The 26596-nt window shown below is 40.0% G+C and overlaps 2 protein-coding genes across 2 annotated transcripts; both read left to right on the plus strand.

Moving 5' to 3' along the window:
- The first annotated feature begins 318 nt into the window (after positions 1 to 318).
- LOC117307337 lies at positions 319 to 15417 on the plus strand. The gene is made up of 8 exons (XM_033792061.1): positions 319 to 735; positions 1855 to 2280; positions 3073 to 3284; positions 4070 to 8255; positions 8863 to 9006; positions 11157 to 11247; positions 12214 to 12332; positions 13256 to 15417. The coding sequence occupies exons 1-8, from the start codon at positions 439 to 441 to the stop codon at positions 14459 to 14461; spliced, it is 6681 nt and encodes a 2226-aa protein (XP_033647952.1). The 5' UTR covers positions 319 to 438; the 3' UTR covers positions 14462 to 15417.
- A 2669-nt stretch (positions 15418 to 18086) lies between these two features.
- Positions 18087 to 22117, plus strand: LOC117295250 (lysozyme-like). Its single transcript, XM_033777792.1, has 3 exons — positions 18087 to 18308; positions 19943 to 20137; positions 20860 to 22117. The coding sequence occupies exons 1-3, from the start codon at positions 18254 to 18256 to the stop codon at positions 21075 to 21077; spliced, it is 468 nt and encodes a 155-aa protein (XP_033633683.1). The 5' UTR covers positions 18087 to 18253; the 3' UTR covers positions 21078 to 22117.
- Positions 22118 to 26596: the final 4479 nt, after the last annotated feature.

Here is a 26596-nt window from a genome sequence, read left to right on the forward strand (position 1 = left end):
ATTCCTTCCTCCGACTCCGAGAGACCGAAAGTTTGCAACGAAATCAGTCAAAAGTATAAAAGATAAAAAAAAAACACCCTGATGAATGAAACAAAAATCATAATTGGTAACGTCCTCCATTGATTCCAGTACCATGGTTCTACCATGGAGGTACAAATAACTCTTTCTATTTCTACCTCCATGGTTCTACAGTCATTTCTTTATGGGGAATTATGGCCCGTCTTACTGATTTTGCTGAGAACTTCATGCTCTCTGCTGGACGATGTAACTTCAACTACACGTTCCTAACAATTTAATTGTCAAAATGGCGTCGTTTTACTAGAGTGACGGAGCTCTCGTTCAACCAGAAAACCGGTATTTTGTTTTGTCAATTTTCAGAACAAATCTATATCAATTTGACTTCATTTTAACACATTTGTATTCTCTAATTTAAGGAGAATGAATCGAGGCTGGCGAGGAAGAGGAAGACCTCCGCGGGGAGGCCAACGGGGCCGTGGATTTCGAGGAGCCAACAACCGTGGTGGCGGCGGATTCCCCCCTCAGCATGCCCCTCGTGGGCGCGGTGCTTGCTTGGATCTGCACGGTATGGGCAGCGGGCCAGCAGTACCACATCATCTACCGAACCCTGCAGGACCCCGTGATATCCCTCCCCATGATATTCCTCCCCATGAACCTCATCATGGCCATGTGGGTGGTGGTGTTGGTTCGATGGATATTGGCATGGCAGATTTTCAGGTGGGCATACAATTTCGTTTGTTTGTGATGAGTTCGAACTTCGACAATCACTCAATTCGTTTCAATTCTCCAATCTTTCTATTATTTTTTATATTACATTATATTTAGGTTTGTATGAAGTTACTTTCTTATGTCACATTCAGTGTTGAGAGAATCCATTTTAACCCATAATAATCTTTCTGGCAATTGTAGTTGGCGGTTAGAATTATCACAACTAACTAACCATGCTAACTGTCAGTGTCACTTATATATAATGAATGTCTCAAAACATCATCTTATTTAACCTGGCTGGGTAATAAATAATAAACAAAATGTTATTTATGTTGTTTAATGTTTAAGTTGTACTTCTTGGACTCCTTGTTGAAGTGGACCCCCATTTCCCCTGATTTTTTGCATCTAATTTTGTAAAATGTAGGCCTATATTGCTGGGTTTCTTTTATAAATGTTTTTACACTCACAACTTTAACTTTTAACAGTCGTGCTGGTGTTTTTTTTCTTCTTTTTTTCTCAAAACAAGTGGACAGTCTAGATTGAATGTAATAAAATTATTGTAAATACTTCAAAATGTAGGCCTAAAAAATTGTTTGCGTCACAATTCAGTTGTCATACTTGTAGTTTATGTCTATGAGGAACCTCCCCCCTGCAAAAAAGAAAAAAGAAAGAAAAAGAAACCTTTTTTTCATGAATAATGGTGATCGTTCTGGGTCAAACTCAGACTATTGTTTGATCAGGTGTGATATATTTTATCTTTTTGTAAATAATAAACCTCCTGTCAATATTTTTACTCTGACTTGGATCAGAAATATAAAACGTATATTTTTTTTTACAACTTCTGAATTGCAAGAAAGTTTGGATAGATCTTGTCTGCTTTTTTTTCAGATGAAAAGTCAAAACATATTGAAAGTTTGAATAATTGTCACTAGTTAAATAGAACAAATATTTCACTTTTTAAGTAGTTTAAGAAAATATATTGTTAAAATTCCTTGTGAATTGAAGGAACAAGAACTAAGAAATCTATCAAGTGTCAGTTTTGATAATTTTTTTAATCATGTACATCAAACGCTGTATGGGTCATAGTTTGTAAATACAAATGATTAATTTGTCAAATGTTTGCTACAGAGGACAATCCCAAATGACATGATGCTTCAAGACATGGAACAAGACCCACCAGACTACCAGTGGCCCCCTCCTGACTACCAATGGCCCCCTGGAGATGGTCACGATGCAAATCCAGCACCAATGGAGCAGCATGGGAGGCATAGACAACCATCCCCGATGCGTGATCAATCCAGTAGAGACGGGGCTGATCACAGGAGGGGACCCCCTCCAGGCCCCGTCGATATGTTCCAGTCAGGTCCAGAAGAGTACCAAAGACGTTCACCTATGAGGGAGAGCCGTCCAAGAGACCCAGAGATCAGTAGTGGTGGAAATAGGAGGTCTTTATCTCCAAGACGTGATAACTCTCACCAATTGTCAGACGAAGCAAGTCTCATGGGCAGACCAGGGCTTCCACCAACTCACACTGACCAACGTTTGACTGATGAGGTTAGAATAAGTAGATAATAGGACGGTTGAGCTGCACGTTACGCAAGCAATCTCACGTTTTTAGCATACGTGAAGTAACCTTTTTTTTCACCTCAGGTACGTACGTGCAGATGCCATACGTGAGCATTTAAGAAGCCCAAGTGGTGATGTCACCTAGAAACAACACAATTTTATGATGTTCAGGTTCAGGTGATTGCTCGCGTAATGTGCAGCTAAATCTCCCTAATGTGTACATATACACTTAACATTCATTTTAAAACAAATCAATCTCAGATCCAAGCACACTAAGTTTATATTGGTCATACTTTGGTTATGATGTGGTCACACTTTACAGAAATAGCACAGCAGAGCGGGCTAAGTGACAACTTGGCTCAAAATTTGGTGGAGAAAAACCACCAGATCACTGGGCTTGTAGCTCAACACTTTTGCTCAGAATAAAAATGAGAATAAGTTGTCCATACAGTTCACGGAAGCTCGCTCATATTTGGACAAATACAAAGAAATATTATTTTGTTCTTAGGGTAAATGCTTGAATACTGTACACAATCGAAAGTATTATAAACAGCAAGGTATTAGTATTAATATTTATTTGCAAACCAAAAGTCTTGCCGGACACGAGGGTCAGTGTTAGTTTTGAAACATGGACAATTTTGATTGTATTTATTTAGCGATCTAACCAAATAATAAAGGCTACTGAGAAACACCAAAAAATACAGAGCTTCACACAAGTAGGCCTCCTGTTTTATTTTTGCTAATTGACCCAATTGTTGATCAATCATTTATTTGTTTCAGATTGCACAGCAGGCTGTTCCAACCATGAAAGACACAGAGTCACTGCGTATCACAATTGGCAATGAACGCTTCTTCGGAAATAGGGGGCTTGGCCCTGATCAGGGTGCACAACAAAACATGTCTGCACTTGGAAGACTTGGACACAAAATTGACCCGGCCCCACCAACTACCCAGACATCTGCAGATTATGGACAAAATCAGCGACAGTCAAGGTGAAAAAATGTTTTTGTAAATTATGATGTTCCATCCTTGACACTATTCAATGCTGAAGTTACCACTGGACTTGTAATGAACCCACCTTGATGAGCTTGGTTGAAATTAATTATACTGATTATCAGAAAAAACTGAAACAAAGGTTATTTGGTTTACTAATGGTGTAGACAAAAAGAGTTGAGGACATTCCAAGGATAGACAAAACAAAACAACAAATACAAATGGATCAAAGATAAACCTAAGGTATCGATACTCAAAAAAGCCACTTGAAACAGTTGCACTTTAGCAAGTTGTGGCCGTGCAGTTAAGAGTACCAGACTCAAGCTCTGGTGTTTCTGATCAGGAATGTGTGGGTTCGACCCCTGGTCATGACACTTGTATCATTGAGCAAGATGCTTTACAATAATCGCTTTGTCCTTCGGATGGGACATTAAGCCATGGGGGCTGTGTACAAGGATTGGTAGTGTGCGTTAAAGAACCAAGAGCACTTACTATAGAAGAGTAGCGGTTAACCCAGGTATTTCTGGTTCACATAGCATGGACCATTATTTACAGGTTTCCTCGGCCTTGCTAGATACAATGAATAAGTTTACTGTTGAGGCATCTTTGGTTTCATGACCAGAAATATATAATGATAATAGTAATAACAATAAAGGTTTGATACAGTGCTAACACACACTGGTGTATATGGGTAAAAACCAAAAAGAATATAAAGGTTTGCACTTTGATGTTGAATTTGATGTTGAATTTTTATGAGTAATTTATGAATATTTCTTTGTTATAGCCTGGAGAGAGAGCAGAGGTTCAGAGAGAGGTCTGAACCAGATCCTGAACATGTTCGCCGCAGTCGTAGCAACTCACTAGAAAAACCGGATGCATCCATGATGAGATCTGCGAACAAAAGTAAGGAGAGGGAGAGAGAAAGTGACCAAAGAGGGAGTCGACACGAAAGAGGAAATAGGGAAAGTAGAGATCGTGACAAGGACAGGTCATTTCATGATGACCAAAGAAAGGAAAGGGAGAAAGGTAGGGGTAGAGATGCAGACACCGACCGTCGTGATGACAAGGGAAAAGAAACGTCCAGACCTCGTGATCCTCGGAAAGATAAGGAATTTTTGGCTGTACGGACGACTAAATCAAGCCCCCTGCCTCCTAGTGATGTTTCTCCACTGTATCACTTTCTTGGAAAAAATGACTCCAAAAAGCAAAGCAGTGAGAATAGTGAAGGAAAGAAGCAATCCAAATCTCAGAAGCCGGGAATACCTTTGCCATCAAAATCTCGGTTTACACAATCTACATCCCAATCCTCCAACACTGTGGTAAGCTCAGCCCAGTCCATACAGTGTGCACCTGATGTTTCAGAACCGCCAAAGGCACTCCGATCAATTTTGAAAAAGTCTATTCTAAAGAAGCCCAAAGTAAGTCAAGCAGAGAGTACAGTTACCCAAGAAGCTCCTAAACAACAGGCTCCCCTTTTCCCCATTGGGCAGTCTCCCCCAGTTACTGCATCCCATTCTCCAGTGACTGTTCAGTCATCAGTACCGGACATCAAACCAGGGTGGATTCCTGTAACTCGTCAGCCACAACAAATGAGTGCTTCACACCAGCAAGAACAGATTCTTGCACCATGCCAGCCTGAACAAATTCCTGCACCTAGTCTGCCAGAACAAGTTCTTGCACCACTTCAGCCAGAACCAATGCAAACACAAGCTCCACAGGAACAATTATTTCAGCAGCCACATCAGTTGCTCGCTCCTCCCCAACATGAACAATTGCCTATGACTACTCAAGCCATTCCAGAGCCAGAGCCACCCCAACAAATTCTGATGCATGACCCTCGTCAAAATGTGACTGGGACATCCTTTCAACAACCAATTTCTACTGCTCCACCCGAATTAACACCCGACAAGATCACAAACTTGCTGAGCAGTTTAACTGGGATGTATCAACCACCGGCCCCAGTTGTCACACCAGCATTCTCTAGTATAAGTCAGAGTTCTGAATTACAAATGTTTGCACAGCAGATTGGTCAACAACCGCCTATTTACTCTGCACCCATACCTCAGATGCTTCCACCACAACAATCCTATACAGAAATGTCTCAGCAGATGCAGCAGCAGTCCTATTCTCCAGCGCCTCAACAGCAGCAACAGCAGTCATATCCTCCAGTGCCGCAACAGCAACAACAGCAGTTATACCCCCCAGTGTCCATGCAGGAGCAACAGTCGTCATACCCTCCAGTGTCCATGCAGCAGCTACAGCAGTCGTACCCTCCAGTGTCTATGCAGCAGCAACAGCAGTCATATCCTCCTATGTCCATGCAGCAGCACTCTTATCCCACAGTGTCCCAACCACTGCAACAGCCTTATCCAGTGGCACCCCAGCAACAATACAACAATTCTCAGCAGCAGTCAATACAGCAGCTGGCATTGCAGTTGGCAGAGCAGTTAGTACAACAGCCTCCTCCCGTGCAGGCTGCGCCAACTCTTCCATTGTCACAACCTCAACAGATGTATCCAGGAATTCCTCCTCAAACATACCAAGCGGTGTCCCAGGCCAAAAGTTCTGCAGCGCTGTCACTTGACAACATTTCCACCAGTAAAATCTGGGACTTGGCACACAACATTGGTCAAACCGCTACAACGCCATATGTAAGCACCCAGAATCTGTTCCCTGGTGTGGATCCAGCGGCACTGTCCAAGTTTGAGGAACTACAGAAACAACTTGAGGAACATAAACGAAGTATGACATCCTCAGCCCAAAACCCAGAAGCACAGTCACAGATACAGAACTTGTCGTCCTTGCTTAATCAAGCTCAAAACACATTTAGTCAGGCTCAGTCTCGTCAACAAAATCCACCCGCTGCAAAACCAGTTGAAAAGGCCCCAGAGCCAAACAGGTCATTATCTGGATTTGGTTCTTTGGAAGATGAAGATCTTTTCTTGTATGGCGATGGAGTTGAGGAAAAACCAAAGGAAAAAGAGAAGTTGACATCTGGAAAATTGCAACCATCTGGTAGATTGTCCCGTAGCTCTGAACCTCAAAAGACTGCAAAACTACCAAAAGTCCAATCAGTGCAGCCAGAGCCAAAAGTGGAAGCCCCAAGTGATGATCAGATTAAGAACATTCTGTCAGCCATAGGGTTTGATTTTGGCCTTGCACAGAAGATCAAGGAACAGAAAGAACAACAGGAGCAAGGCAAACCAAATAAAACTAAGTTGAGTAAGCCAGAAACTCAACCAAAACAAAAGATTCCTCAAGTGCCCACCGAAAAGAAAGTGTTGACACCTGTGGAAAAGACTGCTGCACCTCTGACTGAAGAATCCCTAAACGTAGGATTCAATGAGACAGCCTCTTTCTTAGACAGTGGCATAAAAATGAAGACAGACCAAGAATTGAATGACTTTATACAAAATGCAAAGAGTAATGTATCAAAACATCGACAAGACTCAAAAACGAAGGATAAGGCTTCAAACTCGTCCAGGTCACGATCAGAAAAGAGACAGGAGAAACCCAAATCAAAGGAGAAAGAAAAAATCCAGCCTCCCATCGTAACTAATATCAGCAGCCAGGCACAAAGTGTGAGAGCAACAGAAAATAAATATGTTACAGAAAAGGTGGAAACTCCAAACCAGGATGCTTTTGGCCAGTATCCACCAAGAGAGGTCGTACAGCCAAGAGAGGTCGTACAGCCAAGAGAGGTCGTACAGCCAAGAGAGGTCGTACAGCCAAGAGAGGTCGTACAGCCAATACAGGTCGTACAGCCACCGCCATCTGATAGATCTTATCAGACACAGGAAGTAAAATACCAAGAAAGCACTGGGTATAATCAGCCTTACCAACAAGCGGCACCTCCCATACAGCAGACATATTATCCTCCTCAGCCTGTTCCCATGCAGTATCCTCCCAAGCCTGCTCCTCAGTATGCTCCCATTGAACAGACTGTGCAGTTTGTGAGTACCAAAGATCCCTTTCCTGTAGCAGCTCCTGTTGCTGTTCAAAATACTCAAAGTTTTCAACCAGAAAATATCTTCATTTCTGTAAACACGGCAGGTGACTCTGGGTCCAATCGGGTTGTTCTGCTCCCAAACTCAGAACAAGCATTTCTTGACGAACGACAGAAGAGAATACTTGAGATTGAGCGACGCTACCAAGGACTGACAAATCCAGAGGAGCTGCTGAAGCCATTGGAAACAGAAAGAGAGAAAGAACGGCGTCTACGCCGTGAAGCTGAAGAGCTAATTGAGAATGAGAAGATACGCAGGAGGGAAGAACGCAAGCGTAAAGAAGAAGAAGAACGCAGGAAAAAGGAAGATGAACGCAAGAAAAAGGAAGAAGAAGAAAGGGAAGAGAGAAGGAAAAGAGAAGCAAGAAAAGAAAGAGAGAAAGAATTGGAAAAAGAGAGGGAACGGGAAGAAAAAGCGAGATTTGAGAGTCTACCTTACCAAACAAGGATAGATATTCTAGAAACAGAGCTTGAAAAGCTGTGCAAACAGCATGGAGAAATATCACGACAGAGGCGGCAGAAGGATGGGCAGAAAGAAGCTTCCTTACTTCAAAACAAAGAAAGCCAAGATGACATAGCTAATCAGTTGAGACAACTTCGAAGGAAAATGAACCAAGAACGAGAAGAAGCAAAGAATAAACGAGTTGATGAAAGCAAGAAAAGGAGTCGCAGTAGATCAAAGGAAAGGGTATCTTCTAAGGAGAGACCCAGAAGCTTCAAGGAAATTGACTACTCTGAATCAAGAGACTCAAAGGAGCGAAGGCTTTCCAAGGACTCTGTGAAGGACTCCATCAAGGACACTGTGAAGGAACCTGTGAAGGAACCTGTGAAGGAACCTGTGAAGGAACCTGTGAAGGAACCTGTGAAGGAACCTGTGAAGGGTTTTCAGATTCAAGCAGTCAAGGAGACTGTTAAATCAAAGTGGGATGCCAAGGAAAAGAAACTACAGGCCAGTTTTCAAAAGGTAAACAAATTCGCTTGCAAACCCACAAGACTGCATTCTGTATGTACTTGGATTTGATAGTATTAGAAGGAGAATTATTTGATCAGCCAACTTTAACCCAAAAATCAGAAATTGTAGTTAACCTCGAGCTCTCTAAACTTTACAATAACAAAATTACATTTCAAAACAATAAGGAAAAAGATAAAAATACATATACATACATGTTTATAATAGGCTACAACAACAGCAGAAGACAAACAAGTTTTCATTGAAAGCACGAACTGCATGAGGATAAAAACCGCTTACTATCTTTAAAATGCTAATTAGAAGGACGGAATTGGAAGTAATCTGCTGCTTGGTGAAATTTGCTCTGCATTATGGACCATAGTTCTGATTGGAGAGAGCAAATGCTACTCCATTCTAATGATAATGAAATTCTAATTACGGAAGAAAATGTTTTAAATGAACCACTCATTAAGTAAACTGTGCCAAATATTTTAAGAATTTTATATAAAACATTTTTTGGGGAAAAAAAAACGAGATAAAAAAGTAAACCGACCCAAGTACAAGAACCAATAAATACCCTTACTTATTATCACACTATGATGATCATACTGTTTAATCACAGCCCGTGGAGGAGAAGGCTGAGAAATCACTGCGTTTTGAGTTCAACTATTACGATCCGGGAAACCACTGGTGCAAGAACTGTGACATGCACGCTGATAACCTGAACAACTACTTCATTCATTTACACTCCAAGAAACACATACAGGTGAGTTGGCAACACATGAGGCAGTTTTAGTTGAAATGCACATATTTTTCTTGTTTCATTACAACAGATGAGAATGTCAAAGCCTGTGAATTGTGGCTCCTTGGTATTGACTTTTGCCTTTTCCAATTTTTCTTTCCTTATAGGATGTCATCTTGCAAGTGGTGGATGTGCCTTAACGCAGGTTACTTGGTTTTCATTGAAATCAGAGGGCGCCTATCTTTATGCACTAATTCAGTAGTCTTTTCCAGCATAGCTCGTTGCCATGTACCCTGTGTGATTAACATGGCAAAGCTCTTGACGAAGTTTGGTGCCACGTGTATTAGATATGAACGAGCCCCACAAAAGATTGTGTTGAAGATGCGTGTGCAAAAAAAGTCAGCCTGGCCGCAGTTCATGATAAAGAAAAAGAAGTCAATTGCATGCGCTGCGGGGTGTTTTTTCTTAATTTCAGTGAAGATTGTTTATGTTTTAAAATGTATTACAAATGATGAAACATAACATAAACTTCCAAACTCTGAGTGTCATTTAGGTTCCAACGAGTTTGAATTTCACAGAGTCGATTTGAGCAGAATTGCAACAACAAACCACAACATTATAAAAACTTTGTCTGTACCTTTTTCTACTATTGAGCAATGCTAGGGCTTAAAGGCACTGGACACTATTGGTAATTACTCAAAATATACATGAGCATAACTTACTTGGTAACGAGCAATGAAGAGATGTTGATAGTAAAAAGCATTGTGAGAAACGACTCCCTCTGAAGTAACAAAGTTTTTGAAAAAGAGGTAATTTCTCACTACTGTATTTGAATCTCTGAGGCTTTCTCATGCATCTGAAAACACACACATTTGTGCACAGGGTGATTTCTTTCTTTCATCAACTTCGATGACCACTTGAGCCCCAATTGTCACAGATTTGTTGTTTTGTGCATATTATTTTGGGATACACCAAGTAGGAATACCTGTCTTTGACAATTACTAAACGTGTCCAATGCCTTTAAGATTTGTATGAAATGGGGTGTGGAGGTTTAGGTTGTTTTGCAGGATCTAGGATAAAACCCTTTTATGAGACCTGCACATGCCGAAACAAGACAGTTAGCACAGCTTTCTAAAACAAAAACTAAACTGAATATTGTGGCAATGGCAAGAGTAAGACTTTGTGACATTTTTTTAAAAAGGTTCTGTCTGTGGAGGGAAGGGAAGGTGCAATGTGTATATAACTCTGGGAGTGTAACCACTCAAAACAGCAGTTCACAAAATTCCACACACCCATGAACCTTATTAATAGAGCCCTTTGGTTTTTCAAAAATCTAAAATAATAAAATTAAAATGCAGAAGTACTACAAATGTAAAAAAAAACACTGCATTGTAACGATTCAGTTCGATCTAATTTGTCACAAATGAGATGTGTTAGCTGTTAATAGACACATTGCACAACGCGCAGCAGCGCCCATACAAGCGGGCCATTTTGGGGGTCAAAACGTGAACAAAATGATGTTACATGTGTTTACGCACCGTCGCCTTGTAAACACATGTACCATCCTTTTGTGCATGTTTTGACCCCCAAAATGACGGACAGGAGACGCAAGTCACTGCACATTGTGCAATGGGTCTATAGACACTATCTTCATGTATTAACTTGGGGAAAAAATAATTACAAAGAAGGAAGTGGTTTGAGGTGCAAACCCATTGGTTAAGGACAAAACATATTTACAGGTAAAATGCCATCATGTTCGGTATGCACATGTACTCCTGATAATTATTATACTTCAAGTTTGGAGTACAAGTGTATAAACTGAATAGACTCCTGCTGGCATTGATTGTAAAAGGAATAGGTCGCCCAGCTTGATGTCTCGGCAATTGAAACAAAATTTCGCCCTTTTTGTGGAGGCTGTTCAAAGTAACTGAAAGGTAATGTCTCACAATACAAATCAGTGCAAATTATGAATTTCATAAAAGTTATTCAGCACTTAAAAATCCTTTATCATTTTACAATGCGAAAAATATGATTGTTGATATTGATAAGTGTGTGAAATTATATATTTATTTTGGGTACTCCCGTACATTATAACAATTGTATTGATGATCAATCTGTTCTTTTTCTCGTTTTGTTGTTGTCATTTTGATCTGTTTGGCGTAATGATCTACCAGAAATGTGACCCATATGATCGACCTTGGATGACAGAAACGCTGATGAAAACAAAGAAGCCAGCAGGAAACACTATTGATGCTCCAATCAGAGGTAAGAAGTTCTGGTAGTGGTTGGGGTGTATAGTGCTTTATCTACTGCATTGCAAAGTGCTTATTTAAAGAAAATTTTCAAACTGTTAAGTTTCTGATTTATTAGACCGATTTGATTTATGTAGCAACTTTTACAGTACATGTAGTGAGAAAATAGAATTAGCTGTGGCAAACAACTTACCAACCCAAAGGACCTATGGTATAAATGCAAAAAATGATAAATGACCTGACGTTTCAACCCTAGCAGAGTCTTTCATGAAGGCTAAACTTATAATTATAATTGTTTACAAGGTGCCTCAGTGCACTCAATAGCCACTGCCAGGAACATGGGCAACCCCATCTTTTAGCGGTAAGTGTAACTGGGTTCTTGTACGCGCATTACACAAGTTCAATGTATGGTATCTAATAATGGTTAAAAGTTTGCAATGCACAAGTGGAGAGTCTATAAATCCTTCAATGTAAAAACGAGCAGAAAGTTCAGAGGGTTACCGAGTAGAATGCTGTCCAACCTTTTTCCACACAACTCAGAATCAATGAGCATAGAGTTATGACGTCAAATGTTCCTGGAACAAAAATTTATGTTGGTAATTCTGAGGCAATACTTGATTATGTATCAGTGTATCACAGAAGTTTAGAAGAAACATACACATTTATTTTTACAATCATTTACATTTTATTAGATTGACAAAAATGACAGGTCTGGCTCGCTTGATTCTTGCACACTGTCAGAGAGAAAACTAATATTAGATTGTTTTTCTTTTTTGTGTGTGTTGTTATTCAATCAGTTCTTCTTTGTAACTGTAAACAAGTATTTTTGTTACTGTATTGTTTAACACATGTTTATTTAAACTAGTTGTGTCTGTTGTCTGGTTGTGCTATGTTAACAAGAGTTTATTGCCAGAATGCCAAACCACATTTCCAGTTTTAATATGATGGTTTTATTTCACCCACTTTTGTTTTCTTCAAGGCACTGAGTTTGTGATGCCAGTGAACGGGTTTTTCTGCCGTCTCTGCAAAGCCTTCTTTGGTGATGGGGTGTGTGCTACAGAGCATGTGAAGAGCTCAGAGCACAACAAAACCTACGAGGTAATACACATGTATGTTAGTTGTTATTATGATTGAATATGCCCTGCTTGTCCGCTGCTTATGCGCTGCTTAGAGAATTACTCTGCCAGGCCTAACTGTAGTGTTAAGATTTATTAATAATAATAATATTTGTTATTTGAAAAGGCCTTCCATGTCACAGACATCGCAAAGCGCTGGACAATTAAAACCAATTAAAATACAGAAAATGTAAGTAAAAACAGGAGAAACAATTTTTACAACCGGGAAAACTGCAATTTTAAATGATTAAGTTTTGAAATGTATTAGTGTCTGTTAAAGCAGTTGGTTGTTTATGCTAGCTTTTTTCAAGAAAAAATATGGTGTTAGAAAACTGTTAGTTGGTTTGGTATTTGATTTGTGTTTTTTAATGTGATCTGTTCATTTCCATTTAAAGGAAATGGCGGGTTAGGTGGGCCAAATAATAAATTGTTAATTTATTCAGAGTAATTTGTAAAAGGCAATTGGGGAAACAATTAAGTATTATGAAAATAAAAAACAAGTAATGTACAGTACCAAACAACTGATGAAGAGCACTGCAAGAGAATAATGTAAGAAAAAAGTCACCCTCTTTCCACAAATTTATCACAATGACTGCAATACCAAAAATACATTATTCACCAAAACGTTTTCAGCCAACCCATGGAATAATCCTACAGACCTGGCATGATTTTGGAAATGTGGGTTCCCATTTGCTCTGTGGTAATCTTTAAAAGGAAACATTTTGTTTTCAATGTTTTAATTTGGAGATTTAAGAGTCCAGGGGAAGGTACGCCATTTGGGTCCATTTTGCTTTATTCCAAAGCTCCTTTACCATGAATTATATTTGGATTGTTTTTCTTTGTAGTTGTTTACAAAATTGCTTTTCATGATGATTGTACTTGTTCCTCTTCCTTCTGCTCTTTCAGAAATACATCGAGGAAAACAACTACTACGAGAGGAAGCTCAAAATTGACAAAGCAGCAGCCCGAGCACAGCAGATGGAAGTTGCGATGCGCAAGGAGAGAGAATTGAAACGCAAGCAGGGAGAAGATGTGGAGGAGGATGAAGACATGTCAAAGAAACAGAAGGTAGAAGAAATCAAAATGGTTGACACTAAAGGACAAAGAGGGTTTGGGGTCTTTGACTTCAACAAGAAGGATGAAGAAAACATTGAAAAAAGCACCAGTGCCGTAGACACTCCACCTGAGGGTAAAACTGAAAAGTTGCCGTCTGAAGTTGTCCCTAAGCCTGAGAAACCCGTTGCTGCTGAAACAGAAACTGCTAAGCCCACCCTTAGTGAAACTCTCCCTGCTGAACGTACAGCTGCTGAAAAGAAAGCAGCCCTTGCAGCCAAACTCGCACCTATGGTTGGCAGAATGAGAGGTCCGAGTAAGTTTACTCTCCGAAAAACAGGAACAGTGAAGATACCAGTCGCTAGTAAACTAACGACACAGAATCTCTTTCCCGGTACTTCTAAGAAGTTATTGACCTTTGACACACTTCCTGTCGTAAAGGATAAGGAAGAGGAGAGTAAAAAGACTGCAGTAACTCGCAAGTTAACACCATTGGATATTGCTGATGCCTTTGGAGGCAAAAACGTAGACAATGGTGATCAAGAAGACGCCAAGAAACAGCAGGCTCAAGTGAAACAAGCCCCTCCAAGTAATGTGCAGGTCAAAGTTGGAAAACCAAAAGAGAGTGATGTGTTTGGCCCCGCCCTGCCACCCCACCCTGTTCTGCCGCCAAAGGCCGTTCTGCCAACAAAGACTGCTTTGCCCCCCAAGGCTGCTCTGCCGCCGCCCCAGCCCGTTAAGCGTCCGCCCCAGTCCGTTAAGCCTCCGCCCCCGCCCGTTAAGCCTCAGCCCCCGGCCGTTAAGCCTCAGCCCCCGGCCATTAAGCCTCCACCCCCGCCCATTCTGCCGCCCCACCCAGTTTCACTTGAGGACATGGATGAAGAGGATGTATGTGTACCTGGTATGGATGATATCTATTCCTTACCCAGTTTGCTTCCCAAGCCAAAAGCCCCTCCTCCCGTCTCGGCCATTGCTAGTGCACCTGCCACCACCACTATGGCTTCTGCTTCATCAACAGCAAGTAACTTATATAACATTTTCTATACATCTGGTCATTAGAGATGCAAAAGTTGTATCAGAATTGGATGGATTTGATATCTGAGAGGTTGTCTTGTCTTGGGCAATGCGGTACAAGGGTTTTCCCTGAGCGGCCCAAGTAAATCACACAACCCTTTGTAAATATAAAAACTTTCTGCTACTGTAAATTTTTAATCTTAGTTCTGCATTTCTGGAGATTCTTAATACAGTGGACCAGTAAGATTTTGCCCAAGGAAATTTTGGGGTGTCAATCATCTCTTGTCAGTACACACAGAGTTTTTGTTTGTTAGACAAGGCAGTATTTTCTAAGTTCATGAAAAGGTCGACTCTGAAAGGGAAATTTAAATTTGTTTTGGGACATTTTAAAGATTGCAAAGTGGGCTTTTGCCTCCCTGTAGTACCGGGTCTAAAAATGTTAAATCATGTTCATCTTTGAAGAATGAAGATGGTTGCCCAGTTAGTGTATAGTTTACAGTGAAATTTATAGACATTCTTGTAAAATGCAAAACTCAAAGTTACTGCAAAACACTTCTGAAAAATCCCTCCTGAGGTCAAACTCTTCAAAGTACACTCTGTTCTGAATCGTCCAGCTTTTTGCTGCTGTTTTAATAATTGTTTTTTATTCAAAGTTTTACCTAATTCTTCAGACACATCATGAGTGACTGGTAATTTTATCAATTTTGCCGAAGATTAAAGGCAAGCTGATGCTTTTTTCCTACAAGTTTTGTTTTTACAACGACAATACCATAATCATACAGTCATGGGCTGTGTATTTTTTGTATGGGAGTTTGCCAATCACAAGGTTGTAAAAACAGGCCACCTTAAGGTGATGGGTAAAAGTGTGAAAAGGGTATAACAAATACGGAAATGAAGGAAAAGCCTACAAATGATAGATATTTGGATTGCAGTAACACCATGTATCTACTTGCTGGGTAGATTATGTTCTTTTGAGAACTGTCTTGCTTTATATTCTACTACCGCGGCATGGTGTTACCGCAAACCAAATATATATCGATACCTTACCGTGCTATGCCTCAAATCCCATATTCTAACAAATCATAATATTTAATATTGAAAGAAGGCAAACTATTGGTTTATGGAAGAGTAAATGTATTTAAATACTTGCAATAGATACCTTGCCTTGGCCACCACATCTGAGGTCTAACAATAGAAACGTGCATTTCAGTGGGGGGTGTTGTTTGCGCTTGTGATGTTATAGTCCTTTTCGCAAATACCCATTGCGCAAGTGCCAACTGTTGAACGAGGTGCATGCTGGTGTAGCTAGGGATCAAACTTTAGCGCTAGCTAGACCAGCAAGCACCTCATTCAAGCCGTACAGCGTGCATACCGGCAAGGGTGTATTGGCAAGGGTTTTATAGTAAGGTCCTATTGACTAGAAACATATCTTGTATGATTGATTAGAACAACTTGACACTAACCATGGTTTGGCATACTACAAGTTCCTTTTTAATTTACCAAACAAATCCATTAATGGAAGTGTGTTTATTCGGGCGTGGTTATAGATCATCTACCCTTTGTTTACAAAAGTCACGAACTTGTACACTCCAGGGCCTTTCCGGCAGGCAAGGTACTATACTGAATATATGGGACGATACAAAAAATATATGTCATAATTTCCACTCCAATTAAAAGGTACAAATAACAGCTGCAAAACCTTTAAGATGCACCCCCTCTCGCCATATAAAAATCAGACAGTGCAATCCCGATGAACATAAGACTGTTTTATTGCAGCATTAAGTCCAGACTCTGTTGCTGTTATCATGTTATGTCACAGGTTACTTGGTCTATACCTCAATTAGTTTCTATCCTTAACTATATGTGATTGTTTTGATCAAAACCTAAACTAGAAACTTTCAACCTGTTGTTTAGACAATGCTTATGGTACTTGTGTTTTCTAAATAAATGGTTCAGTCACCCTTATTAAATTTCATGGATTCACTTCAAAGGTTGTCATCATCACTTTCTATCTGTATTTGGTGATAAAGGTACCCTATTAGTTGGGCACAAACGCAGAGAATACTGCTTAGCACATTTTGTCAATAAGCACACAATAAGTTAGGCAACAGTTAGCCGGTAATCTGATTTTACAAAGCAAAGATTTTTTTGCTTAAGCAATTTTTTTTGCTTAAGCAGCTCCATGAAATTGGGCCCAGATTGTTTCTGTGCTTAGCAAGTTTTTATGCTTACAGGCTTTATGAATTTGGGCCCTGGACAAACTTTCTTTGCTGAAAAGATTTGTTTTGAACATGCACATCATGACAACTACATTTGAAACCTGATTCTGCGTAGTATTGTTCATGTCAACAGGTTTTGTAAATATTTGTTACATAAGCAGCTAAGGTTGGCCTAGCTCTTGCTTAAATATATCGCCACACAACACTAAGCCTTTACTGAAAAAAACAATGGTGGATTTGGATGTAAAATAACAGAAGGAAGACAGAAAAAGAAACACCAGTTGTTTGAGTTTTTGAATTTGACAAGTGTGCAAACTATCACCAGAAGTCGGTTCAACTGCAGAGTCTCTAGATGTGTGTATTTATACAGAGGTTTCTACATGTATTTCGTTTGATCTGTTGGGCATTGATCTCTTCTGCTCTATTACTGATTCTAAAATGCGTAGACCTACATTCATTAAAACCTAAATCTATAAAAAAAGTAACTTTGATTTGTGTCATTTTTTTTTTCAAGCTTACATTGTCAAGGATAGAAGTGTTCAGTTTTCCTGAAACTAAACTGTTAATGTGCTGAATTAACAAATTACAAATATTTCACTTCGAATGAAAAGTTATAGGTGGCATAGAGAAATCTCTGCTAGATTAATATAGGTTTTTTTTTATACATGTATCCAGATTACTAGATTAAAAACTTGGCACCAAGTTGCCCCTGCACCTAGTTTGAATTCAGTTCAGTTTGTTCAAAGAAAGCCTCCTCCTATGACATTTACAAAAGATGCGTATCCATCCAATGAGTGATCAATAATAAGGTTACGATTATCACAATTTCTTTTTACAAATGTCCCTTTAAATGAGCCACTCTATTTGAACTGGGGAAGTTCTCATTTCGCAATGAACGGAAATGCTACAAGTCAACTTTATTCAGTGGAATTCCAGGGTTGAAAAACTACCTCCTTTTATTCAGTTGCAGTTTGGTCTCCAGAATCGCTTCCAATGTGAAATGAGTTTGATTATAAACAACAACAAAAACAAGTCCATACGAAGTGTTTCTCCCGCACATAAGGTGAATTCAAAAGGATTGCAACTACTGTCCATACTCTCCTATTTTGAACTGCATTGATTGTTATTATGATTACATAATAATGGAATTTCGTGTACAAGAAGCTACCTGAAGTTAACCATGGAGGAAGGTAACCCTAACAAGTGCCTATTGGGTGGGACAAAGTATAGAGGTCAACTTTTTATAGTTGGAAAGAACTGATGGGTGTCATATCTTGATGCAGTGCAAGATTTTCCGTTATTCATGAATATTCATATAATGTTGGGTCATTTGAATGTTGATGAGGTCGCTCAGTGTGTACGGTGGTTTTCCCCCGTACAACCGACAGCACAAGGCACGTAACAGGGAAGTCCCTTGATTTCAACAAGGTCTCAACAAAGACTAGTATTACATTTCTGGGAACCACCCAACGGCCCAGACACATTCGGATTCATTGGTTGGTAAAGCCGTAAATCATTCAGGGAGAGTCAGCCGACAAGACAAGTTCGGTCTCAAACCAGTTCCTCGCACAGTTTCTGCTTTGGTCGCCACCTCACCTGTTTTGAATACATACACAGAATGAGAGGCCTACATCTTCTCGTGTTTTGTTCAACTGTGGCTTTTGCCATGTTAGGTAAGGCCCGAGTTTGTTTTGTTTTAATATACACATAATGAATGTTTATGAGTGCAATGGTGCGAATATGTTCATGAGTTGAAAGATGGAATGTTCTATTCAACGAGGCGGAGCCGAGTTGAATGGAACATTCCAGCTTTCAACGAATGAACATATTCGCACCATTGCACGAATGAAAAACATTCATTATTTGTTTTATATAACATCCAAGTAGAACTTTGTCATTTTGATTGAAAGAAACAACTTTCAAAACAAACAATTTCAACTGTAGAAGCCGAATGCTAGTAATTTTACTATGCCTTCTTGCAGTAACACCTGCTGCGTTACCAAAGACACGCGCACGCAGTGATGTTTTTACTCAGCTTTTTCGTTCCATCCGAAAAGTACCATTGCACGCTGGCAGCGTGCCAGCGTGCAATGGTACTTTTCGGATGGAACGAAAAAGCACGGCGAGTGACTCAGCGTGCAATGGTACTTTTATTTGCTATCACGTGACGGACAATCCTCCAATCAAATGGCAAGGATCTGCTTGGGTGTTATATAAAATAAGTTACTCAATGTGCCAACCAGAATAGTAAATTATCAAAAGCTTGGCTCCACAATTATTATTTGGCTTTCATAAACATATAAGTAAGAAGAGAGCAATTATTTTTTAGTGGGCTCTCAACTTAAGTACACTGTCCATCTCAGATCAAGAGTGTGACCTATAGGACATTAGGTCCACGGATCGGGAAAGGTCCACGGTTGGAAAACGTGTACAAAACCAATAGGAAGGGGGACAATAGGAGACCCACAATAATGCGTGGCTAAAACCAAAGAAATTCTGCTGGGTTGATAACTCGAGAAGGACTTTGGCATAATCGTCTCAGAACCATGTGTCTGGATAGGTCTTGGGATCACCATGAAGCCTTTAGGACTACCATGGCAAAGTCAATGTCAAAAACGGGATGCAGGCTTGAGGGGGGATTTGTGCTAAACATGACTTCAATTGGGGCGTGTTTTTTCCCCTAAATAAAGCTCAAGCGAGTTGACGGTTTGAAGTACTACTCTTCTAAAACTGTGGATTAAAATACAACAAGAGCGTGCCGAGGATTATATAAAACAACTGGAGAAAAGACAATAAAATAAGATAAACCAAAATAGCACACAAGATAGAAATACTGCACGAAATAATCAAAGGATAACCCCCCCCCCCCCCGAAACCAATAACTTTCCCATGATACGGGTCCATGCTAAAGTACATGTGAGCCTATCCTTCTGTCGCACACCTAGGAAATTAAGGCTAGGTCCTGCTCGGAGTGGACCGAGAGTAGCATTCGGGTACAAAAACTACAAGCCTACCAAAGTACAAAGTATGCTGAAAGTATCCTATTGATACAGTAGATGCCTCCGTGTTTTATTAATTGCCAATATCGACAGTACAACGTCGATTGGTGTGTTTGACCATGGAGGGTTTGACTCAATCAATCAAAGGGAAAAACATGCTTCACAAAGTCCAAGAGTTAATAGGTTTACGGAATAGTTGGAAATGTCGTGAGATGGGAAGTTCGGAAGCCCAACATGCAAATCGACAGGGCTAAGTTACAATCATAAATGTAAAATCGCACATCTCCCTATTTCTTTTTTCATTAAAGGGAACGTTCCCAGTGTCACTTCCAGTGGACCTGTCCCATCAGGTTGCCTCAGGTGCATCTGTGTAGTGGAATCAGGATGCCGGATGCCAAACCCAGTGTGTAGGATGGATGTTGGTTCTCTGTCGTGTGGACCGTATCAGATCAAAAAGGGCTATTGGTCAGACGCTACACTCAAAGGTGGCAGTCTCATGGGCGGTAAGTTTCAATGTTTCAATGTTTCGAGAAAAAAAAAATTGAACTCTGAGCGCAAAAATTTGCGAGCATGAATCCCAATATTAACACCCTACTCTGTTATCTGGGCGTTATTATGGTTATATCTCCAAAACGGACAAACACATCCCTATATACATAGGTTGGGTTAACAGTTGAAATAGCACAAGGTTGGGCTTAAGTGGTGTACTTGTATTGAATGGGAAGATATGCGTCTGGATCACTCTTAAAATGAATGGCAGTAAAAGATTAATTGGTTAAAAGTATACAGCAGCTTTCGATACTAATAGTTTAAAGCATTCTGAGAATGATTTCGATTTTACTCCCAACTGGAAAAACATAGGCCCTATCTGTAGTTATAACCCACAATTTGAATCCGAGAAACGTTACTGTCAGATACGTTTCTCAGAATACGTTTCTCAGAAGAAAAAAAAACACTCTTATGAGAACAGCCGTCGATTTCACCAAACTCTTCCTAACTTAGGACTCATCTTAGGACTCAGGACGGGTTCAGTTCCGTATCCAAATATGTAGGAGGAATTTAACCCACCCTAAGTTAGGACGAGTTACTCGTCCTAACTCGAGATAGGATTGATCCTAGCGTTTCGTGAAATCGGCTGCAGGTTGTTTGGGGGTGTCAAACCCTAGAATACACCCGACCCAACACCTTTTATATATAAATTATCATTCTTATGCCTGAATCACAGATTGGAAAAAGTGCACAGCAACCTTCCCTTGTAGTGAGGCCGCTGTCCAGGGATACATGGAACGGTACGCCGTACAGGGCCGACTTGGACATCCCCCGACCTGCGAGGACTTTGCCCGTATCCACAATGGCGGTCCAAATGGCTACAAGAATCCGGCTACGTTTGGCTACTGGCTGAAAGTCAAAGCCTGTCTGATGGCAAACGAAACCAAGATCTAGTGTGTTTATGATCCATTGCCCATGTTGGTGAAACAATGGGTTGCAGTTAATGGTGATGCTATCCGATAATTAAAGTAATTAAACAAAGAATGCATGAATTTAACGTACTGACTTAAAATGTTACTATTACAGGAAAGAGAAAGGGGATGAAACAGTGGCTAAGGCCTCCAACAGATATTTTTTGGTAATTTTTTCCCCTCAACATTTTTAAAGCGTCTTCAGATGTAGTGTAAGCAATTCTAGCTATTGATGTTACTACCACCGTTTCCCGTCGTCTGTGCTTTATTCCAATATTGTATTTTGTTTTGGTATATCGGTAAATATGTTTATGTTTTCTTTGGGAACCGGCTTATAAGCCTGTAGTAGAATTAAAAACGACATTTCATATCCCCTTATATGGTTCAAAATTATGCAACTCAACATTTCTTTAAGCGAGGTTGAAGACTAAGGCCTAAAATTGTATCAAGTCAATTATCGAATAAGATCTAACATAAAAATAACATCCCCAAACGATAAATGGATGACACCTGAACGACAGTGACCGAATAATATGTACAAATATTACATAATATAATTTGTATAAAAGGAACACTTTAGAAAAGGAGGAAATCGAGCGCAGAAGTTGATAACGACCATGTATAACCTTTGTTCCAAAAAGATTGATTGCACATTCCATGGTTTTTCCTGGCAGGCAAGGTTCCAAACTAGTCAGATGGGAAATTTTACAGTGTGTTGTACTTTCCCACATAAATTCAAGAATTATAAACAAGTCATGTGATGCCCCTTCTTCATATTAAAAATGTTGATAACATTAGATAGTGTATTCTCCATAAAATATAATATTGAGTTGTGTTCAAATATTGCATGCAGGAAGTACAAGCTCTAACGCTGATGTCCCAGGGCACAATAAATTGTTTTCCAAACACTTGTGTTTCCGGTTTCGTTTAGGATTACGGCTATTCTTTTACCTATCACGTGATGCTTACTGATGTTATCCAAGAGTAAGAGCAAATAAATAAAAAGTCTGACACGTTAAAGCATTAAAGTCACAAACTGAGTTATTCTAATCTCTACATGTCGAGAAGTATAATCAGCAAATAGCTTTGTCCTGGTTGTCTTACATTACCTGTGATTAGCAATTTCATGGAGCAGCAAGCACAATCAAATTATTATGATCACCATAACACGATTACCAGCAAAAAATACTATGTCACGTATGCAATTTCACTATATCCCCAACCTTGATGCATTAAGATGATTCAAAAATATTTCTTGCTGGCCTCTAAATATTTTGGGAGTTTAACCTAACTTATGTGAATTGGAGACTCCGTTCTTTCTACCCTCTTTGGGAATAAATTCACGTGTGGACATGTGCGACCCTAACTTGAAAATGACGGTTTAGGTCAATCATATATAGTGGGCAACTACTGAATACATTTAATGTGTTAGTTAGTAATTATTTGTTCATCAAACTCAACTCAGCAGTGTGGCTCGTCCCATTCCATGACCAAATACACTGGACTAATTAATGTACGATGTGTGAAGTACAGTATGACCGCTGAGTGACCAACTCGACCGACACATTTCGTCCAGTGACAACAAAGGGTCTTCCGAGTGATAAACATAATAAAACGGCCTAAAACACCGTAAACAGTAGACACAAAAAGGAGCAACTTACCGGTTATGATGTAAGCCTTGGTTTATTCCATGAGCCTGGCTGCCATAATGAGTCTTCATTTGGTGTTAGTTTTGTCTCGACGGCAGACGGTCGTCCACATGTTGTTTGTAATTCCCAGTTTTTATTTCTGGGACCAATTCACAGTAGCGCCCTCAAATGGTCTTACTAAATACTAGGATACTAGCCAGAACATCTGACGTCACGTTTCCAGGCTCGTGAAGAAAGACAGGGGACCAGGGCCCAATTTCATAAAGCTGTTAAGCAGAAAATACAGCTTTAAAAATTTCTTTTCTAAGCGAAAAATTGAGTTGGACACCAGTCACAACTTATTGTATTTTTTGCCATATTTTTCGGTGCTTAGCAAGTTTTTTGTGCTTACAGTCATTATGAAATTGGGCCCAGTTTGCAGCAACACCTTCACAACTGTCAATACCAAATCGGTCCGTTGTGCCCCAAACTAATTACCTTGTAAACTCTTATCCCTTTTGGGTGGAAAATGCTTTATTTGGTGTCAATTGTTATTAATGGGATTTTGTAAAATAATGATCTGAGGTTCTGTGCTTCCAAATTTTAGGAAACGTTATGAATTCTGTCTGAAGTTTTGTCCTATAATTAGCCTTGGCAAATCAGAGAAAGCTTTCAAGAATGGTGCAACAGACGGTTGGGGGAGAATTTTTTTTTTTTACAGGGAGATAATTCACAAAGACCAACCTGCCGAATGAGGAGGCAAAAAATGCCGGATGAGGGCGCAAAAGATTGTTACAAACGTAAATTGCTCATGGGCGCCATTTTTCAACAAGCAAATATTTTGTTATCATTTATTATAGCAATGGTCATTGTCTGCACTTATCTATTGTTGTGAAAATTGTTTGCCGTATTAAAGGCGCCCAGTGCAAATTTTCTCATGTCAGCGCCCAGTCTCACACTTTTGCTCACTACGTGTAACATTGTCAACGGATAGCGCATCGCACAACCATTGTACCGGGAGATCACAAGAAACTGGACTAAACTTGATCCCATGTGCTGTTATATGAGCGTCGCCAGTGAAGTTTGCAAGTTTGCATCTGTCAAAGCACGTATCAATAAACTAGATTATTGTTCCATGGTTAAAAGGGGCGCGGCTTACGCAACTCACAATTCACACGGTTTTGCTCCCCGTCAATCCCCACAACCGGCCAGAAGTTTGCTTATCATTGAGCCCAATTCGTGATCGAATTGACGGCCTCGACAGTGGCTTTGACAAATCGAATTGACGGCCTCGACATCGACAGCGGCTTTGACAAGGTCACTGAGAATGCAAATTCTTCAACGTTGTCGCTGCCACCAACAACAAACGACAGCTGAAATCACTTGATTTGGATACAAACCTCTTTTTGTAACGTCATTTTTATCAGAAAGAGCTTTTTGTTGTTGTACATACGTCCCGTTGTAATGGATAAAAAGGCCACTTCAAATCGCTTCGACAAATGGGGGACGGGGGGGGGGGGGGGTGGGGGTTGTCTTATGGGAGTTGGACACCAACAAACCAATGAGTCAGAATCATAATCATTCTTCAACCACCAACTTTGTCATGGTTTTTATTCCAATTCAATAACATTATATAGGCCCTACATAACTTTGGTTTAAAACTATATACAATAATGTACAATATTTAATATTAGTAATTACAAAGCATTCAGGTGCATTTATCTACTCATCAGGTGCTTTAGTATATTCCTCTTACAAATTATATTAATGTTGGATATTAATATCTCCGTTTGCCGACCCAGAATATCGAGTAGGCCTATCTCTTTGTTGTCCCATTGTTTGGACTTTTTTTGTAAGCGACAATCCCATTTGCCTTTTTGAGATAATGGTTGGCATTACAGAAGTACACTGTTGGGTGTACACATACAGATACCCAAACCTTACCGGGTGCGTTCGATTAGCTTCCCTGGGTCGACCCCGTTACGCTCGAATAGCGTTGACGTCATTCCAGGGGCTCACCCGGGTCAGCCCCAGGTGCCCTGTTTGTGGAGTGGGTCACTTGGGGCTGGCCCTAGGTACATGAGGTCACCACGAGAGCGTGAGTGATCGTTCGATTAGCTCTTGTCAGGGGCTCACACATAGTTTCATTTAGTATAGATCTTTATCATGGTGCGGCCATCTTGATTTTTCTCCCATTCATCTCAATGTAACCAAACCAAGGCTGAAAGGAAAAATAGTCTGGTTCCTTTTTGTACAATGAATATTGGCATTCATTACTCTTACTGGATACAGGGAACATGACCAAGATGGTGGCAGTATGGCGAAGGTCTATTGTGTCCACCATCCAAAATGGCTGATTAGTTTTGTTCAAGGAATCGAACCGACAACGTTCTGGGTCTGTCACACCATCCGGTTCCTTATACTGTATAGTAATTACTCCTCATTGTCAACGGGTAGACAATTTCAATTTCAATTTCAATTTCACGCCCATTTTACGCCACTTCGAGTCTTAAAGAATTCGTAAATCATGATATAGGTTGTTATTGATTACAACATGTCAAACTCTAATCTTAATAACTGTGGGGAAAAAAGAAATATCTCTACTTAAAAACAGATGTCCTAACAGATTATGATGTCAAACAGTCAAACACCACTCAGGACCCCATTGTATACGAGGCTTGTGACCATTACTTTAGTTGAAATCTGAACAAACTTTTCAATAACAAGAGTTTGTGATGTCATTGAGATATCGTGATTTAAATATTAATGTTTATGATCACGATCAAGTACTTTTATATTGAATTACTACTTTATTAGAAACAAGAACACACCATAATGAACTTTTAATTTGCTCATTAATATGTTTCGGTTATGGTCAGAATGAGCTTTTTTTTGTTAATAGAGCGCAAAATCAGCACCAATGTACGATTCTCAAAATACCGTTCATTGCTCCTGCCGAGGTACCCGGCATACCGGTCAACGAAACCTCGCTCAAAGGTCTTGTTTTTTATTTAATACAGCAGTAGTGCATTTTGTCCATCTCACGCATGCAGGCATATAAAATTAATTAACAGCTGGTATTTGCTTGGTGTTGTTCGATAACCGTTCGATATCACAGCGCTACTGCATGCAGGTTGAGGCTTTACTATACAAGAAAATAATATCACAACCCTCATCTTGTATTCAGCTGCAAGGGGAACCAAGCTGACCCGAAATAATGTAAAAATCAAAAAGGCCTGGCGACTTTTTACATGTCTCTTGTGGCAGCATGTGTGGTCAAATTCGTTTTGTATTCTGCTCAGACCATGAGTTAACTGCCAATCTTCTGGACCGGCAGCCGGCACAAGGCCAGCCGTTCCGACGTCAAAAGATTAGATGGGGACCCACTATCGGTTGATCCAAAATATTGTTAAAACTCCTTCCTGCAAAGTTAATGTTACTGGGTTCGATTTCACAAAGAGTTAGGACTAGTCCTAAAAAAAAAAGTTAGGACTAGTTCTAGGAGGTATTAAAAATTAAAGCTAGTCCTAAGTTAGGATACGACTCTTTGTGAAATCCACTCCCGGACTTTCGGCTGATTCGATTAGTCTCGCCTTCCAGCCTTTTTTAGACACACTCATTTGAATTGGAAGATCGTAAGAAAGGTTGTACCACGAAAGAGACTCGGGATACTCACATCAGGTGAGCAAGAACCTCACATCGATTGGGATGAAATAATATACCTATCTTCCAGAGATGACTTAAAGACACTTGACACTGCTAGTAATTGTCACTATTAGTATAATCGCTATAGTATAAAGCGCTATATGTAATCATTGTTATTATAAAGACCAGTCTTCACACTTGCTGTATTTCAACATGTGCATAAAATAAC

The sequence above is a fragment of the Asterias rubens genome, chromosome 1 (assembly GCF_902459465.1).
Source record: "Asterias rubens chromosome 1, eAstRub1.3, whole genome shotgun sequence".
Classification (NCBI taxonomy): Eukaryota; Metazoa; Echinodermata; class Asteroidea; order Forcipulatida; family Asteriidae; genus Asterias; species Asterias rubens.